This window comes from Oncorhynchus mykiss, chromosome 24 (assembly GCF_057628025.1).
Source record: "Oncorhynchus mykiss isolate SJ-2025 chromosome 24, ASM5762802v1, whole genome shotgun sequence".
Taxonomy (NCBI): Eukaryota; Metazoa; Chordata; class Actinopteri; order Salmoniformes; family Salmonidae; genus Oncorhynchus; species Oncorhynchus mykiss.
The window spans coordinates 26798883-26817596 of NC_143045.1; the positions used below are offsets into that span (position 1 = coordinate 26798883).

At 45.0% G+C, this 18714-nt stretch overlaps 2 protein-coding genes across 3 annotated transcripts; one reads left to right on the forward strand and one right to left on the reverse strand.

Moving 5' to 3' along the window:
- Window positions 1-51: 51 nt before the first annotated feature.
- On the forward strand, window positions 52-13398 carry LOC110504085 (V-set and transmembrane domain-containing protein 5). Of its 2 annotated transcripts, XM_090218800.1 has the most exons (5): window positions 56-562; window positions 9938-9992; window positions 10292-10618; window positions 10872-11015; window positions 11138-13398. In XM_090218800.1, the coding sequence occupies exons 2-5, from the start codon at window positions 9956-9958 to the stop codon at window positions 11167-11169; spliced, it is 540 nt and encodes a 179-aa protein (XP_090074926.1). In that variant the 5' UTR covers window positions 56-562; window positions 9938-9955; the 3' UTR covers window positions 11170-13398. The 2 variants fall into 2 exon arrangements, with proteins under 2 accessions (XP_021438582.3, XP_090074926.1); XM_021582907.3 differs by lacking the exon at window positions 9938-9992 and having other exon boundaries at window positions 52-562.
- med17 (mediator complex subunit 17) lies at window positions 11409-17240 on the reverse strand. The gene is made up of 12 exons (XM_021582906.3): window positions 17176-17240; window positions 16528-16792; window positions 15336-15499; window positions 14822-15041; window positions 14559-14695; window positions 14238-14472; window positions 13852-13982; window positions 13442-13626; window positions 13074-13211; window positions 12401-12518; window positions 11981-12140; window positions 11409-11825 (listed from the first exon to the last, which is right to left on the reverse strand). The coding sequence occupies exons 2-12, from the start codon at window positions 16766-16768 to the stop codon at window positions 11617-11619; spliced, it is 1938 nt and encodes a 645-aa protein (XP_021438581.1). The 5' UTR covers window positions 16769-16792; window positions 17176-17240; the 3' UTR covers window positions 11409-11616.
- Window positions 17241-18714: the final 1474 nt, after the last annotated feature.

Below are 18714 nucleotides of genomic sequence, written 5' to 3' on the forward strand. Positions count from 1 at the left end.
CAGCAAGGTGTGTCCAAACTCGAATACCAGTTATTCATCCCACGGTGGTGCGTACGGGGAGACAGTACAGGGTGGCAGTACAGGTGTGTCTCTGTGTGTGTGTGTGTTTCTGCATGAGTGTGTGTCTGCATGTGTGTTTACTCTGTTATTGCCTCCCTCCCTCCATCTCTCTCCCTCTCTCTCTCTCTCCCTCTCTGTCTTTCTCTCTGTGTTAGTTTGAATGTATACACAGTAATTTCCTCCTGATCCTGTCTGATAGGTGAGCTGCCGTTGCACAGGCAGAGCAGCTTAGGTAGCTAGAGAGCACAGAACTGAGAAGGACAGAAGATAACATCACCAACAAACATTAACAATACACAGAATAAAAAGGGAGGAGAAACACAGGAAATAATGGATTTTCAGAGAAGAGTAAAGCGAATGCTCCAGAATGCGGAATGACCCAGTAGACACTCCGTACTGGTGAGAATATATGGACCTGGGGATCTAATGTGGCCTTTGCGGCTCTGGGACGCACAGGAAGTCGCTCTTTTCCTCAGCCTCACATTGTATGTGTGCCACCTAGGTATGTATCCTACCCATACATGGAAACACTTCTGTCAGCATGTATTCATATATGGAAATACTGATTTGAATGTGTTTAAATAGGTGAGTACTTGCGTGTTTAAGGGCATGCCTATGTTTGCCTCAGAGTGTATGATGTATGCCAATCACTTGCAGAAGAAACTTTCTTCTGGTATCAGTTGACTAACTTTGAGTATTCTCCAACATTTGCTCTGATGTGGTTTGTACCGGTGTATCAGAATAATAGTACAGTTAGACACATAGTGGTTCGTTAATTCACCAAAACTTCGATATGGAATGATGGTTTCAAGACATTCTTCTGGCAGCCAAATGTTTCTCTGTCATTCTTTCCACGCTGTAACAAAATGATTTGTGCATGCTTCATCTTGAGTGCACGCTTCATCTTGTGTACACACACACCTTTAGTTGGACTGGTGTGTCTGAGTCAGTAATTCACATTGATTGCAACACATCTTACATGATAAAACAACCGAAAGCAGGTAGCCATGTGGGTAATTCAAAACCCATCAATCAATCAATCAATCAAATGTATTTCTAAAGCCCTTTTTACATCAGCAGAGTGCTTATACTGAAACCCAGCCTAAAACTCCAAAAAGCAAGCAATGCAGATGTAGAAGCACGGTGGATAGGAAAAACTCCCTAGAAAGGCAGGAACCTAGGAAGAAACCTAGAGAGGAACCAGGCTCTGAGGAGTGGCCAGTCCTCTTCTGGCTGTGAACGGTGCAGATTTTAAGAGTACATGGCCATTTAGGCCAGATTGTTCTTCAAGATGTTCAAACTTTCATAGATGACCAGAAGGGTCAAATAATAATAACAGTGGTTATAGAGGTTGCAACAGGTCAGCACCTCAGAAGTAAATGTCAGTTGGCTTTTCATAGCCAAGCATTCAGAGGTCGAAAAAGGAGGTGCGGTAGAGATAGAGAGAGAGAGAGAGAGAGAGAGAGAGAGAGAGAGGGAGAGAGAGAGAGAGAGAGAGAGAGAGAGAGGGAGAGAGAGAGAGAGGGAGAGAGAGAGAGAGAGAGAGAGAGAGAGCGAAAGAGGGAGAGGGAGAGGGAGGGTCGAAACAGCAGGTCCAGGACAAGGTACCACGTCCGGTGAACAGGTCAGGGTTCCATAGCCGCAGGCAGAACAGCAGAAATTAAGATCTCCCCCACCTCACGAGCCTGAGTGGGCGCAAAACCTGACAATTCGAGTATAGCAAAAAAGGCCTGGCACGACGTGATGCACCCCTCATAGGGATGGCATGAGAGAGCACTAGCAAGTCAGTGACTCAGCCCCCGTAGAATGGTAAGAGACAGAGAATCCCAGTGGAGAGAGGGGAGCCGGCCAGGCAGAGACAGCAAGGGTGGTTCATCACTCCAGTGCTTTGCAGTTCACCTTTGCACCCCTGAGCCAGACTATACTCAGTCATATGACCTACTGAAGAGATGAGTCTTCAGAAAAACTTAAAGGTCAAGACCAAGTCTGTCTCTCTCACATAGATAGGCAGACCATTCCTGCCTCCAGCTGTTTGCTTAATTATTCTAGGAACAATAAGGAGGCCTGCATGACCGTGGGGTACGTGTATGTAATGCTTTGTAGGTTAGCAGTAAAACCTTGAAATCATCCCTAGCCTTAACAGTCAAGATTCTAGCGGCTGCATTTAGCACTAGCTGAAGTTGATTTAGTGCTTTATCCGGGTAGCCAGGGATTGGAGCTTTGCAGAATTCTAATCTCGATGTGACAAAAGCATGGATTGGCATTTCTGCGTAATTTTCTGACAAAAAGTAAAAGATGTTTGCAATGGTTTGAAGATGGAAAAAAGCTGCTATTGGTCCTTTACAGTTTTATTTATTTATTTGAATTTTACCCCCTTTTCTCCCCAATTTCATGGTATCCAATTGTTAGTAATTACTATCTTGTCTCATCGCTACAACTCCCATACGGGCTCGGGAGAGACGAAGGTTGAAAGCCATGCGTCCTCTGAAACACAACCCAACCAAGCCGCACTGCTTCTTAACACAGCGCGCATCCAACCCGGAAGCCAGCCGCACCAATGTGTCGGAGGAAACACTGTGCACCTAGCGACCTGGTTATCATGCACTGTGCCCAGCCTGCCACAGGAGTCGCTAGTGTGCAATGAGACAAGGATATCCCTACCGGCCAAACCCTCCCTAACCCAGGCGACGCTATGCCAATTGCGGGTCGACCCACAGATCTCCAGGTCACAGCCGGCTGCGACAGAGCCTGGGCGCAAACCCAGAGTCTCTGGAGGCACAGCTAGCACTGCGATGCAGTGCCCTAGACCACTGCGCCACCCGGGAGGCCCTCCCAGTTTTATTTTGATACAACTGTACAACCATTGAGATGAATTGTCAGATCAAACAGAAGATCTCTTTGTTTCTTGAGACCTAGAGCTAGCATCTCTATTTTGTCCAAGTTTAAAAGTAAAAACATTTGCCGCCATTCACTTCCATATGTCTGAAACACAGGTTGTCAAGGTAGGCAATTTTGGGGATTCACCATGTTTCATCAAAGTGTCATCTGCATAGCAGTGAAAGTTAACATTGTGTTTCCGAATGACATCCCTAAGAGGTATACACTGAGTGTCCCAAACATTAGGAACACCTGCTCTTTCCATGACAGGTGAATCCAGGTGAAAGCTATTATCCCTTATTGATGTCACTTGTGAAATCCACTTCAATCAGTGTAGACGGGGAAGAGACAGGTTAAAGAAGGACTTTTAAGCCTTGAGACAATTGAGACATGGATTGTGTATGTGTGCAGAAGTTGAATGGGCAAGACAAAAGTTTATGTGCCTTTAAACGGGGTATGGTAGTAGGTGCCAGGCGCACTGGTTTGAATGTGTGAAGAACTGCAATGCTGCTGGGTCTTCATGCTCAACAGTCTCCCGTGTGTATCAAGAATGGTCCACCACCCAAAGAACATCCAGCCGACTTGACGCAACTGTGGGAAGCATTTGAGTCAACATGGGCCAGCATCCCTGTGGAAGGATTTCGTAGAGTCCATGCACTGATGAATTGAGGCTGTTCTGAGGGGAAAAGAGGGCAACTCAATATTAGGAAGGTGTTCCTAATGTTTTATACACTCAGAGAAAACAGTAGTGGTTCTTAAATGGAACTTTGAGCAACACCGAAACCATCCACATAAACGAACTGATATCTTCCTGTCAGATAAGATCTAAAGCAGGCAAGAACTTGTCCGAGTATCCAAGCTAGTTGGAAGAATTCCAATTTGGTGGAGAGCTATTTGCGTTCCAATTTTCTGGAAGCTTGCTTCAGGGCTTGGCTATTTTCTGTATATCAGGGAGCTAGTTTCTTGTGACAAATGTTTTTGTTTTTAGCAGTGTAACAGCATCTCAAATCAAATCAAATCAAAGTTTATTTCTCACATGCGCCGAATCCAACAGGTGGATTCACCTTACAGTGAAATGCTTACTTACAGGCTCTAAACAATGGTGCGAAAAAAGGTACAGTATGTGTGTGTGTGTGTCTGTAGGTTAGTAGAGAAATAAAACAGCAGTAAAAAGACATTTGAAAAAAGAGTAGCAAGCTATATACAGACACCTGTTAGTCAGGCTTATTGAGGTAGTATGTACATGTAGATATCGTTAATGTGACTATGCATATATGATGAACAAAGAGTAGCAGAAGCGTAAAAGGAGGGGTTGGCGGGTTGTGGGACACAATGCAGATAGCCCAGTTAGCCAATGTGCGGGAGCACTGGTTGGCCATTTAGGTAGTATGTACATGAATGTATAGTTAAAGTGACTATGCATATAAGATAAACAGAGAGTAGCAGCAGCGTAAAAGAGGGGTTGAGGGAGTCACACAATGCAAATAGGCCGGGTAACGATTTGGTTACCTGTTCAGGAGTCTTATGGCTTGGGGGTAAAAACTGTTGAGAAGCCTTTTTGTCCTAGATTTGGCACTCCGGCACCGCTTGCCATGCGGTAGTAGAGAGAACAGTCTATGACTGGGGTGGCTGGGGTCTTTGACAATTTTTACAGCCTTCCTCTGACACCGCCTGGTGTAGAAGTCCTGGATGGCAGGCAGCTTTGCCCTCTACCCTCTGAAGTGCCTTGCGGTCGGAGACCGAGCAATTGCCGTACCAGGCAGTGATGCAACCTGTCAGGATGCTCTCGATGTTGCAGCTGTAGAACCTTTTGAGGATCTCAGGACCCATGCCAAATCTTTTTAGTTTCCTGAGGGGGAATAGGCTTTGTCGTGCCCTCTTCATGACTGTCTTGGTGTGTTTGGAACAATCTAGTTTGTTGTTGATGTGGACACCAAGGAATTTGATGCTCTCAACCTGCTCCACTACAGTCCTGTCGATGAGAATGGAGACGTGCTCGGTGCTCCTTTTCCTGTAGTCCACAATCATCTCCTTAGTCTTGATTACATTGAGGGATAGATTGTTGTTCTGGCACCACCCGGCCAGGTCTCTGACCTCCTCCCTATAGGCTGTCTCGTCGTTGTCGGTGATCAGGCCTACCACTGTTATGTCGTCAGCAAACTTAATGATGGTATTGGAGTCGTGCCTGGCCATGCAGTCGTGGGTGAACAGGGAGTACAGGAGAGGACTGAGCACGCACCCCTGGGGAGCTCCAGTGTTGAGGATCAGCGTGGCAGATGTGTTGCTACCTACCCTCACCACCTGGTGGCGGCCTGTCAGGAAGTCCAGGGTCCAGTTGCAGTTGTTTAGTCCCAGGATCCTTAGCTTGGTGATGAATTTTGAGGGTACTATGGTGTTGAACGCTGAGCTGTAGTCAATGAACAGCATTCTCACATAGGTGTTTATTTTGTCCAGGTGGGAAAGGGCAGTGTGGAGTGCAATAGAGATTGCATCATCCGTGGATCTGTTTGGGCGGTATGCAAACTGGAGTGGGTCTAGGGTTTCTGGGATAATGGTGTTGATGTGAGCCATTACCAGCCTTTCAAAGCACTTCATGGCTACAGATGTGAGTGCTACGGGTCTGTAGTAATTTAGGCAGGTTGCCTTTGTGTTCTTGGGCACAGGAGAGGGTATTACCTCGAGGTTAAGTTTAGATCCTTGGTTAGGTGGTTAACTGATTTTTGTACTCTGGCGTCCTTGGGTAGGTGGAAGGAGTCTGGAAGGGCATTTAGGAATCTTTGGGTTGTCCGAAAATGTATAGCAAGGGTTTTAATAATCCTTGGTTGTGGTCTGAGCTAAATATTTGTTGCGATTGCAAACCTAATAAAATGCTGGTCCTATAGTCCAGGATTATGAGGAAAAACTTTTAGATCCACAATATCTATTCCATGGGACAAAACTAAATCAAGGGTATGATTGACAATGCGTAGGTCCGAAGACATGTTGGACAAAACCCACTGAGTCGATGATGGCTCGAAAGCCTTTTGGAGTGGGTCTGTGGACTTCTCCATGTGAATATTGAAGTCACAAAAAATGTGAACATTATCTGCCATGACTACAATGTCCAATAGGAATTCAGGGAACTCGGTGAGGAATGCTGTATACGGCCCAGAAGGTCTGTAAACAGTAGCTATAGAAAGTGATTAAGAATGCTGCATAGACTTTTTTTTGTAAATTGAAATTTGCTTTCATAAATGTTAGCAACATCTCCACCTTTGCAGGATGCTCAGGGGATATGGTCACTAGTGTAACCAGGAGGAGAGGCCTCATTTAACACAGTAAATTCATCAAGCTTGAGCCATGTTTTAGTCGGGGCCAATCACATCATATGAATAGTGATTAGTTCATTGACTATGACTGCCTTTGAAGTGAGGGATCTAACATTAAGTAGTCCTATTTTGAGATGTGAGTTATTAACACGATCTCTTTCAATAATGACGACAGGAATGGGGGTCTTTATTCCAGTGAGATTGCTAAGGTGAATACCGCCATGTTCAGTTTTGCCCGACCTAGATCGAGGCACAGACGGTCTCAATGGGGAAAACTGAGCTGACTACACTGACTGTGCTGGGAACAGACTCCACTAAGCTGGCAGACTGGCTAACATCATGATGCCTGCACCCATCTCATTGTGGAGCGAGAGGAGTTAGAGACCTGTCTATGATGATAGATAAGATGAGAGCACCACTCCAGTCCGTCACTCCTCAGCAGGCCAGACTTGGTCCTGTTGGTGTTGAGTACCAGGAAGAGGGACAGTTATGTATAAAGTCTATATTTTGGTAGGGGCAAGAAACAGTTTGAGTTGTGTTATTCTGCTGTAGAGCTCATCACTCCCCATAACTGGGAGGGGGCCAGAGACAGTTACTCAATGCCAACACATCTTTCTAGTTAAGGTACACGCCAAAGTTTTGTTGCGCTTGGTGACCTCTGACTGTTTCATCCTAATATCGTCGGTGCCGACATTGATAACAATATCCCTATAACCCACACTCTTCAGACTAGCCTTTACGTCGGTAACCCTGCACCCTGGTAAACAATATATGATTGCTGGATAATTAGTTTTAAGTCTAATATTGCGGTTAATGGAGTCGCCAATGACTAGTGTTTTCAATTTGTCAGAGTGAATGGTGGGAGGCTTCGGCGGCTCAGACCCGGTAACGGGTGGAGGAGAGACCTGGAAAGTCTTGGGATCTGACTCGGGCTCTGACTCCGACTCGTTGGTTGGTGGGGAAAACCAGTTGAAAGTTTCTATCGGCTGAATGAGCGACAAATGTTGAGCATGCCGACAGCATTTCTTTCCAGAAGCCTAAAGCTTGTTTGGCAAGTTTCAAAGAAGACGAACTAAGAACAACCTGTTATTAAAGAGAGTGACGCAGAAGGTTCACAGTACCTGGAGGAACCTGTTCTATAGTATAATATATTTTTCAATTCCTAACATTTCTAACATCTTACTGGTCTCAAGACTGACTTGGACATGACTTAGGTTTCAGGCTTATAGGCGTGCACATCATTAACGACCTAGAATGGTCCCTTCACACAGACAGTGTGGTGAAGGAGGTGCAACAGCGCCTCTTCAACCACAGAAGGCTGAAGAATTTCGGCATGGCTCCTAAGACCCTCATGAAGTTCTACACATGCACCATTAAGAGCCTCCTGTCGGGATGTATCACTGCCTGGTACAGCAATTGCACCATTCGCAACCGCAGGGCTCTCCAGAGGTTGGAACGGTCAGACCAACACATCATTGGGGGCAAACGGCATGCCCTCCAGGACATCTACAGCACCTTGTGTCACAGGAAGGCCATCAAGGACCTCAGCCATAAGCCATGGCTATTTTAACCACTACCATCTAGAAGGTGAAAACAGTACAAAAGCTGGGACCGAGAGACTGATAAACGGCTTTTATCTCCAGGTCACCACTAGCCATCCTTCGCCCAGCACCCTGCCCTGAACCTCACTGTTACTAGCAGGCTACCTGGTACACTAACCTGCATCTTATAAAATTGCATTTAATAATGTTTACATGCTGCACTGTTTTTCCCACTACATTGCATTCGGAAAGTATTCAGACCCCTTGACTTTTTCCACATTTTGTTACATTTTGCCTTATTCTAAAATGGATGGGAAAAAAATGTTCCTCATCAATCTACACATAATACCCCATTGCTCTCTGAGGATGTGTTGGTATTATTCTTTATTTATGGCTGTGTTCTTAGGCAAAATTGTGAGTGAGCCCACTCCCTTGGCTGAGAAGCAACCCCACACATGAATGGTCTCAGGATGCTTTACTGTTGGCATGACACAGGACTGATGGAAGCCTTCTTCACAACAATTGAACCACTCTCCTTGAAGTTCTTGATGATCTGATAAATGGTTGATTTAGGTGCAATCTTACTGGCAGCAATATCCTTGCCTGTGAAGCCCTTTTTGTGCAAAGCAATGATGACGGCACGTGTTTCCTTGCAGGTAAACATGGTTGACAGAGGAAGAACAATAATTCCAAGCACCACCCTCCTTTGGAAGCTTACAGTCTGTTATTCGAATTCAATCAGCATGACAGAGGGATCTCCAGCCTTGTCCTCGTCAACACTCACACCTGTGTTAACGAGAGAATCACTGACATGATGTCAGCTGGTCCTTTTGTGGCAGGGCTGAAATGCAGTGGAAATGTTTTTTGGAGATTCATTGCATTTGCATGGCAAAGTGGGAAAGAGGCAATTAATTGCAATTCATCTGATCACTCTTCATAACATTCTGGTTTATATGCAAATTGCCATCATACAAACTGAGGCAGCAGACTTTGTGAAAATTAATATTGTGTCATTCTCAAAACTTTTGGCCACGACTGTACATATGAGATGAGTAATGCAAAATATGTAAACATTATTAAAGTGACTAGTGTTACAATTATTAAAGTGGCCAGTGATTTCATGTCTATGTATATAGGGCAGCAACCTCTACTTTGCTAGTGATGGCTATTTAACAGTCTGATGGCCTTGAGACAGAAGCTGTTTTTCAGTCTCTCTTGTACTGACCTAGCCTTCTGGATGATAACAGGGTGAACAGGCAGTGGCTTGTGTGGTGGTTGTCCTTGATGATCTTTTTGGCATTCCTGTGACATCGGGTGCCGTAGGTGTCCTGGAGGGCAGGTAGTTTGCGATGGGCAGTCTGCACCACCCTCTGGCTGCAATGGCAGGCAGTCAAGTTTCCATACCAGGCGGTGATACAGCCCGACAGGATGCTCTCAATTGTGCATCTGTAAAAGTTTTTGAGGGTTTTAGGTGCAAAGCCAAATTTCTTCAGCCTCCTGAGGTTAAAAAGGTACTGTTGCGCCTCCTTCGGCACACTGACTCTGCTGTTTCCTGAAGTCCACGATCATCTCCTTTGTTTTGTTGATGTTGGGCGAGAGGTTATTTACCTGGCACCACACTCCCAGGGCCCTCACCTCCTCGATGTCTCGTCATTGTTGGTAATCAAGCCTACTACTGTTGTGACGTCTGCAAACTTGATGATTGAGTTGGAGGCGTGCGTGGTCACGCGGTCATGGGTGAACAGGGAGTACAGGAGGGGGCTAAGCATGCATTCTTGTGGGGCCCCATTGTTGAGGATCAGCGAAGTGGAGGTGTTGTTTCCTACCTTCACCACCCAGGGGCGGCCTGTCAGGAAGTCCAGGACCCAGTTTCACAGGGCGGGGTTCAGACCCAGGTCCTTAAGCTTAATGATATACTTGGAGGGTACTATGGTGGGGCGGCAGGGTAGCCTAGTGGTTAGAGTGTTGAACTAGTAACCAGAAGGTTACCCCCCGAGCTGACAAGGTACAAATCTGTCGTTCTGCCCCTGAACAGGCAGTTAACCCACTGTTCCTAGGCTGTCATTGAAAATAAGAATTTGTTCTTATAAAAAATGGTGTTGAATGCTGAGCAATGAACAACATTCTTACATAGGTATTCCTCTTGTCCAGATGGGATAGGGCAGTGCGATGGTGATTGCATCGTCTGTGGATCTATTACCGCCCGGTAAGCACATTTTAGTGGGTCTAGGGTGTCAGGTAAGGTAGAGGTGATATGATCCTTGACTAGTCTCTCAAAGCACATCATGATGACAGCAACCCCATCAGTATGAAATAGGCCAATATAAATGTAAAAGTCTGTTTGGAATAATATGTTCAATAACACATCAGTGTGTGGGTCATAATATATTGATTTATCTGATTCTAAAATACAAATCATATATATCAAAGTTCTCTCTATCATACATTAACCAGCACTGTTCCTCTCTTTCCCTTCCTCCCTCCACTATGTCCTTCCTCTGGCAGCTGGAGCCATCTCCATACGGTCTCCTCAGCAGAGTCTGACCAGGCCTGTCCAACAGGATGTATTGTTCTCTGTGGACATCTCCTGTGTTGGGACTCCCACCATACAGTGGACCTTTATGTCTGGCAGGGTGAGCAGAGACATTGGGGCGTGGCAACCTGGTGGGTATACCAATGTATCAGAGGACTACATGGACAGAGTCCACACATACACTAATGGATCTATGGGACTGTCAGACCTGCGTATTCAGGACACCGGCTTCTACGTGATCACTGTGACTGAACTGTCTGGGAGCAGCAAAGATGAAGGATTTGTCTTGAAGGTGGAAGGTGAGTGAATAGTGGGCGCAGGCCTGTATCACAATGTGGCATTTTGCTTTAGGCTACAGTGTTAGTGTTTCATCATAGATGACATTTACAAGAACCCCTATATGGAACTGTTTTCCTCTCAGTCCTGGAGACGGTTTCTGTAGCGGCCTTATGGTGTTAATGAACAGTATCTTTACAAGTAGTTCAGTACAAGTGACCTTCATTTCTGAGTAAGCTAGTTAGTGGAAGTGAGAATGAACATGGTGTGTTGTAGAGGTTCTGTATGAGGACCTCCAGTACCTGGCAGTGTTTGCTGTAGGGCTGGCCTCCCTGGCTGGCTTCCTCATGGTCTCCATGTGGCTCATGGACAAAGCCTACTGCCGGATCAAGGCATGGAGAAAGAGGCAGCAGATGCCAGGTAAATTATTTTAGAATGCTTTTTGGTGTAATAGATACATTTAGTAATTCAACAACTCAAGTTTAATTGTTCTTGTGTGTACATGGTTTGTGTGTCATTGAATCTCCTGTTTTTCTCTCCAGAGAATGATGTAACAGACCTGCAACCTCTCTGATATGAAGATCTATGAGACAGCCAGATGACACTGCCCAACAACCAATCTGAGCTAAAATTAAAGACTCATGTTAAGCGTCCACAGCATGTAAATATGACCAGTTTACTGATTCCAGGAACAGATGAAGGATTGTCAACCTTATGTGCCTCAAGACTAGCTGCATGTATTATTTTACTGTACACACAACAGCTGATATTAGTCCATGCTATTTTATGTAAGGAAACACACTGACAAGCGGAAACAAATAATATATTTATTTTCACAGCTGAGTTTCTTACTGTAACAACATTTGAAATATATATTTTTTACATTGACACGGGTAAGTCAAATGTCCAAGCAATTATACTAACATCAATGCATGATTTCAACAAAAGTGGACCAAGTTTGTTTTCTATGTGCTGAATCCTATCAGAGACAGCAAGAGAGAGAGTGTGATAGTGGCCAGACCTAAGGACAGGGGGTGAGGGCAGCCATGAGAAGCTCCATCTTGTAGACAAAGTTGCGTCCCTCCATCTTACTCCAGTGGACCTCCTTGTAGGGCCCTCGCAGGTGGTTCCACTTCCCATCCTGGATGACGTCAGACTTGGGCAGCTCCTTGCTCTGGCTGCGTGGGAACTGGACCAGGACCTTACAGCCACTCTCTGGACCATTACGCACTGGAGAAGATGCATCACATTCATTTGGACAAATGTTATCATTATCTTATACATTTCAGTCATTCCAATCATTATATTAGTTTTCAGACTAAATTAGTTGTTTAAGGTGTATAACATCCAATATGCCAGATTGATTGATTGATTGAAGGCGGTACCTGAGATGGCGTATTCCCCGTTGGAGGAGGCGACGGTGATGGCCGAGGCATTACCGATGCTCTCCACAGAGCCCAGGCCCACATGGTTACTGAAGCTCAGAACATGCCAACCCATCACCTTAGCCAGCTGCTGTACCGCATGGACCTGGTGCTGCGACATCTGTAGTACCAGGGGAGAGACACAGGGGACACTGTTACTCACACTGGTTCAGAAAGGCAGCTACAAAAAGGCTACATCAATACTTTGAAATTGATTTGAATAAAAGTTTCCCTGGAGCAATAAGCCAAGTGAAGAACTAGGTCTAGCAAATGTTATGCACTTTAGAATATATAGCTGGCTTCTAGCTTTACTTGAGTGTAATACAGGGTACATAAACAGCAGTTGGCGGTGATGTGACAGCAGTCAGTGTGTTCCTTGACCTGGGAGAGAAGGAAGTCCTGCAGCTCCTGTTCCTGGTGAGAGAGTGTGATGACACGGCCGTCCCTGTGCACCACTCGTATCTGCTCAACCCCTATGTTCAGCTGCAGCTGGATAGACCTGCACACACCCACACAGAAGGTCATGGAACATTCTTTCTCCATGGTCAAAGTTTATTGCTAGACAATACTTTTTATTTCTACCGAATGTTGAAAAAGCTGAATACTTGCCCAATTAAATTGGTGGTAATTCATTAAGGTGTAACCTCTTCTTCTGTTATTCCAGCAAGGAACCTAACTTTTCCCCCTTTAATTTATTCTCACTGTATATTGAGGCCGTATTACAACCGGCCGTGATTTGGAGTCCCATAGGACGGCGCACCATTGGCCCAGCGTCAGCTAGGTTTGGCCGGTGTAGGCCGTCATTGTAAATAAGATATATTTCTTAACCAACTTGCCTAGAAGATATGTTGACACTTCCTGGCCCAGAAGTATATTCTCTAAACACTGTCCCTTAAACCATGTAGAAAGAGTACTCTCTGCCTCTGTTGCTCTGGCCTAGCCAATCCTCCTGGCTTTAACAGTACTCTGCCTCTGTTGCTCTGGCCTAGCCAGTCCTCCTGGCTTTAACAGTACTCTGCCTCTGTTGCTCTGGCTTGGCTCCTGCTCCACTTACTTGCAGATCTGCTCGTAACCCTGGGAGGTGATGAGGACTTTGACACTGGACTCGTACACGTCGTTGATGTTGGACCAGTGGGCCTGGATCTGGGGGTCTTCTATACGGCTGGCCAGGCTGTCGATGGTCCGCGCCGTCCTGAAACAGACACGAGTGGTGGACTTGCAGTCAATGTCGATTTGCTGTCCTGTAAAATGTTTATTCAGTAACATATTGTTTCATTGTACAAACATTTTCATGATTTGTGATGCCAAAAAAAGATAAGGGGTGCTTTGAGTGAAACAACAAGCCTGACAAAATAATATTATTAAAAAATAAAACAGTATGACAGTATGAGCTTATCATTGATGTGGTGTTTTTGTGCCTACCTGCTGCGTAGGAAGATGTGTTTGGCCTGTTTGATGATCTTCTCCAGTAGGCCCTCATTCTGCTGCAGGTTGGAGATCTCAGCCTTGTCATAGGCCATGGGCCCTGCCATACGCTGCCTTTTGTGGCCAAAGGGGGCACTAGCCGGATGGGGCATCACTATCGAACTCAGGGTCTGCTTGTGGAACTGTGGGTGGGAAGGGCGGGGCATTTATATTGATCAATATGTATCACAGTTCACACAATCAGCATTGATACACACATGTGCATTTGTACAAGATGAAATAAAACAAGGGGGGCTTAGTTTGGTCAGTATCTGTCTGAGTACGTCTTTGGTCAACAATATAATTACTAGATGGCCAGGTTCAATTTAGTTCCAGAATTCTCCACCCAGAAAGACTGGCGGACCCACCTCTCTCATGAGTTGGTGCAGGTTGTGTTCTAAAACGTAGAGGTGGTCGTCGGGTTTAGGTTTCTCTGGTGACGCCCTCTGGTTCTTCTTCTCTCCAGTGGAGTGACACAGAGAAATGGACAACTGAAGACCTGCAGGGAGGATAGACAACCTTAATAGTGGTGTAATACAGAAATCTCTTAAGAGTAGGACTCTGCACAGCTGACGAGGGGTGAATAACAGCAAAATAACAGCTACTGCATCTCTGGACACTTAGAACGCACTACTTCAGGTAACAGACAACAACAACAACAAAAAAATGATTTTGCAAAATGCATGGTTTCATGGAGTATTAATTTTCCATAGGCTACAATAACTCTCCTAAAAGCATTGTGAAGTGTCCTCACCTGGGAAGGGTTGAGAAATGATCTGGTTCTTGACAACGATGTGGGGGATCTGGGACTTGATCTGAACCGCCTCCCGGGACAGCTGGGCAAAAATCTCCTTACAGAGCAGCACATTCTGGGCAGCTTCCAGCTTCACATGCCACGGCTGAGTGCCTGCTTTAGCTTTAGGCTGCCTCCTGAACAGACTCACAGTGCCTAGGTCACCTATGTCAGGGGCTTGTTTCTGGATTGAAACCTGGAAGACAACACAATGTTTGAGAGGCCAGGCCGAACATCAACATTATCACAATGAGGTATGTTCCCTGAGCAGTATCTACTCACTTTGATGTAAGCTGATCCCTCCAGATCACTGGGGATCTGGACGTTCAGTGGACAGTAATCCTCTGGGAGCTTCTTGTCCAGGTCGATGTCCGTGTTCTTTATCACCTCAAAGGTGCCGGCATGAGGAAACAAGGATCCTGCAGAGAGATACATGGCATTAGAAATGAGCTATATAATGTCATAAAAACAATGAATGTGCAGAAGGTGGTAAATACTGCAATGACACTAAATGAGACATTTGAGCAGAGTTAACGCCTCCACACCTGCGCTCCTGTAGCTGAGGTCTCCCAGGATCTTGTCTCCTACTTTGCGTAGTTTCCACTGCGAGCGGAGCCGCAGCAGCTCTGAGTTGAAGTCTCTCTGTCTCCTGTTCTCCTGGTTCTCTGCCACTGACTTGCTTAGTTTATCTGCCCCCTTCAGGAGCAGCTGAGCTGCTGTGGCCAAAGACTTCTTCTTACTGATGAGCTGGAACACCTGTGGCGTCTATAGTAAGGAGTGAGGTAGGGAGGTCAGGGGAGAGAGAGAGTGAGGTAATAGGTTCATGTCAAATAGTCCAGTGGCTTCATCTCCTTCATCTGCAGTGACCTCAAAACACAGGATAGATCAAAGTAAGCAATATGTTGGATGTGTATTGTGTACCAGGAATTAGCTTTCATTATCAGTTTAGTTATACCACGTCAGTGCAAATGAAGACAGAATGAAGAAAGAACCACTTAAGACTACTGAGATGCATTGAAAAGATTGAAGTCCTGAGTAAAGCCACTCAGCTAGGCCTACCTTTCCAGCTGAGGGGTCCTGGGACACTGGGTCCAGGGCCATGTACTTCTTCTCCTTGACTACGCTGAGGACGTCGTATAGCACACACATCTCTGTCAGGGAGCTGCGGAGGTTGTTACGCACAGAGTCCCAGGGCCACAAGGACGGCTGGAACTTCACTGTGGCTGGAAGGAGGAGGAGCAAGTATCAATCAACCATTCTGTTCAGATCAACTCCCTACAGAGCTCTTAATAGAAATCATAAGTGTTACTTCAGATTTGGGCCGGGTACATACCAGTATTGCGATACTCATTAGTATCGTGGCAAGGAAACAAAACACGAAGCGGATTTAACTTTTTAGGAAAACAGACCTAATGTTGGAAACAAATGTCAATGTTGTCATCCAGTCATATTTATTTATTTTCCAAGCTATAGCACACAATGTTTTACAGACAGCAGGTTTTCAAAGGACCAAAGAGTTAGTTCTGCTTTGTGTTTTCATTTTTGCCATGGAAAAAATATTGTGCTATTGGTATCATTGCAGCCCTGCTACAGATGTCTATCAGATGGTCTCAGGAACACAAGGTTTTTCGATAATAACTCTCCAAGGCAGAAATAATACCTTTACAGTCAGTTAATGAAGCTGGTGTAGACTGTCGTGGAAATTCAGTAGAGAGAGAGATTTGGTCATTTCTTCAAACAATCATCTTTATTTAATATCAATTAATTATTGCAATAATGAGGCTGGTCGACCCCCCCACCCTTGAGTGTTGGACCAAGTAACCTAAACTTCACACATATGCAGAGTACTTTATATTGCTGACACTAACAATGCTCAGCCATGGTTGGTTCAACCCCCCTCATGCAGACCAAAGAGCATCATAAGCCACTCTGGGTTCATCCTGTCATTATCTGCATGTGGGTTGTTGTCTTAACCCAAACCCTGGCTTAGTTTCCTAGATGCAAAGATGATTGAGACAATTAGGGATTGTTCTACTCCTAAGCAATCTCTAGGAAAAACACATTATTGTCTATGCAATGCTGTCTTTAACTCATTTGTCAGCTCAAGCCATCTCTGCAGGGAACTAGAGTGGAGACCATAAAAACACAAATATCCTCATATTCATTAAGTATTAATATCAAACAAAATCAGGTAAATGTGTAATTTTTCTATCACAAGACAAAAACTGAATGTGTCCATGGGGTGACATACCTTCATCCTCCTCTGGCTCTTGCTTCCCCCACTCCTGGGGGTCCCTGGGCTCTGTTTCCACCCCCTCTTCATCAGAGTCTGATCCCTGGCCAAAGTCGATCCTCTGGGCTAGCTTGGCCAGGTTCTGGGACATAGACAAGGGAGGGACATATGTCTCCATGCCATCCAAAGACACCTCCTGGACCTGCTTCTCGCAGGACGACTCGATGCTGACACGCACTGCTGGACCACTACCCGACATGTTGATGGCGAAGAGGAGTCCCACCTAAAGCAAAACCATTCTAATCACTACATTTTACCTACCATAACTATGATGATCACAGACCATGGGCAAGTTTAGACAAATAAGGAGCTAGCTAAAAAGACTACAGCTATCCATGTAGAAAATATAGTTAGCTAACTTAGCTAGTTGGCAATGAGTGATGCTAGGCATTGTCATATACTGTAGCTAGTTAAGTTTAGCATTGGCTAACAACAGATAGCTAGCTAAACAAAGCAAACAAGCCAGTCCGATTAGCCTAGTATAAAATCCAGCTCCCTAATGCAGATTACAATTAGATACAAGTGGAATACAATGTATGTTATACAAACGATTTTCAACAGAATGTAAGATAGATAGATAACTAGCTATATATAAATATAGCTCACCGTTAAGAAAAAGGCGACTTTTGCAATGTCTTCTTCGTGTGTACTGTCCTGGAAACCTACCACTGGTCGTGGGCTATGCTGCCACCTACAGTGCATTTCAGTGTACAATATGGGTACGTCCCACACATACAGTGTGTTCAGGCAATTTTGTGTTTAATAACTGATAAAGAAAACAATTTCGTCAAGTATTTTGTTTATTAATGGTCAAATGCAGCAGTGTTTAACTCAATATCAAATCAAAAGTCAATTTTATCTCAACAAAGAACCTATCAGCAAAGTCAGAGCTAGTAAGAGGGAAAAAAGTAAGGTGTGAGTGTTAGTTCACGAAAGGCATTTTGGGGGCAGGGTCAGGAAGGGGTGCGAGAGGGGTGCTGTGTGATTATTTAAAAGACTCTTTGAAGAGGTAGGGTTCAGATGTTTTTGGAAGAGGGGCAGGGACTCTGCTGTCTTAGCTTTAGTGGAAACTGGTTCCACCATTGGGGTGCCAGGAAAGAGAAGAGCTTGGACTGGACTGAGCGGGTGCTGCCCTTTCGTAGGTGTGGGAGGGCTAATGAGACCAGAGGTGACAGAACAGGGTGTTTATAACTAAACCAAGATAGACCACAGCCTGTCGTTTCCAATGGGAACAAATTAGTCAGAGTGGGCAGATCAAGCAAGGAGGTGGGCAGAGCCAACATCTGCATATTTCCTTTAGGGAATGCCTACTCTGTGAAGTACACGTGTGCAATAACTCAAATCGCCTTTGCATTCAGAATACTGTATTAAGATCAAATGTTTCATCAATGAGAAAATTTGCAGAATGTTGGCCAAAATCTATCTCGTTCCATCTTCACCCACTGCCGGATACTGGGCTTCCTCTCAATACCATATTTGGTAGGGAGTGGAAAATCCAAGCAGGTGCTTCACATTTATAAATCCATTGAAATATCGGTCTCATTGTTCTATCTGTGATGGAGTGCTCGGTTTAGGGGTGTAGGGTTTGAGCATAACCTAAAGGTATGGAGGGGCAGATCCTCTTGCTGATCCGTAGGCTAGTAACATTGTCTTGTAGCGGAAGAGCAATATCTCAAGCAAGAATTTAGCTAGGACTGTCTGGAATTGGAGAAGGGAAAACTGAAAACTAGCTGTTATTGGCAGATTGGGTTGGAACTCTCTTTCTTATTGGTCTATTAAATAGTTACCACCTGTGATTTAACCAGGCAGGCCAAAACTCCATCACATCAAAACAGGCTGACATTTCTTTCCAAAGACTTGTACTAAAAGGGCGTTATCATAACATATATAAAACACAAGAAAATCAAGTTGACTGCACTGGTCCTTTCATCAGCAATGCAGCAACAGATACGTTACATGTTGCAAGCATTTCTTAGGCTGTGTTTAAACAGGCAGCCAATTCTGATTTATTTCACTAATTGGTCTTTCGAATAAAAAGACCAGCTCTGAAAAACACCCAATTAATGGAAACATTTCAGAATCGGACTGCCTGTCTAAACGCAGCCATATTCGCCCAGTTCTTGGTCATGGTGGAACTCATCCAAT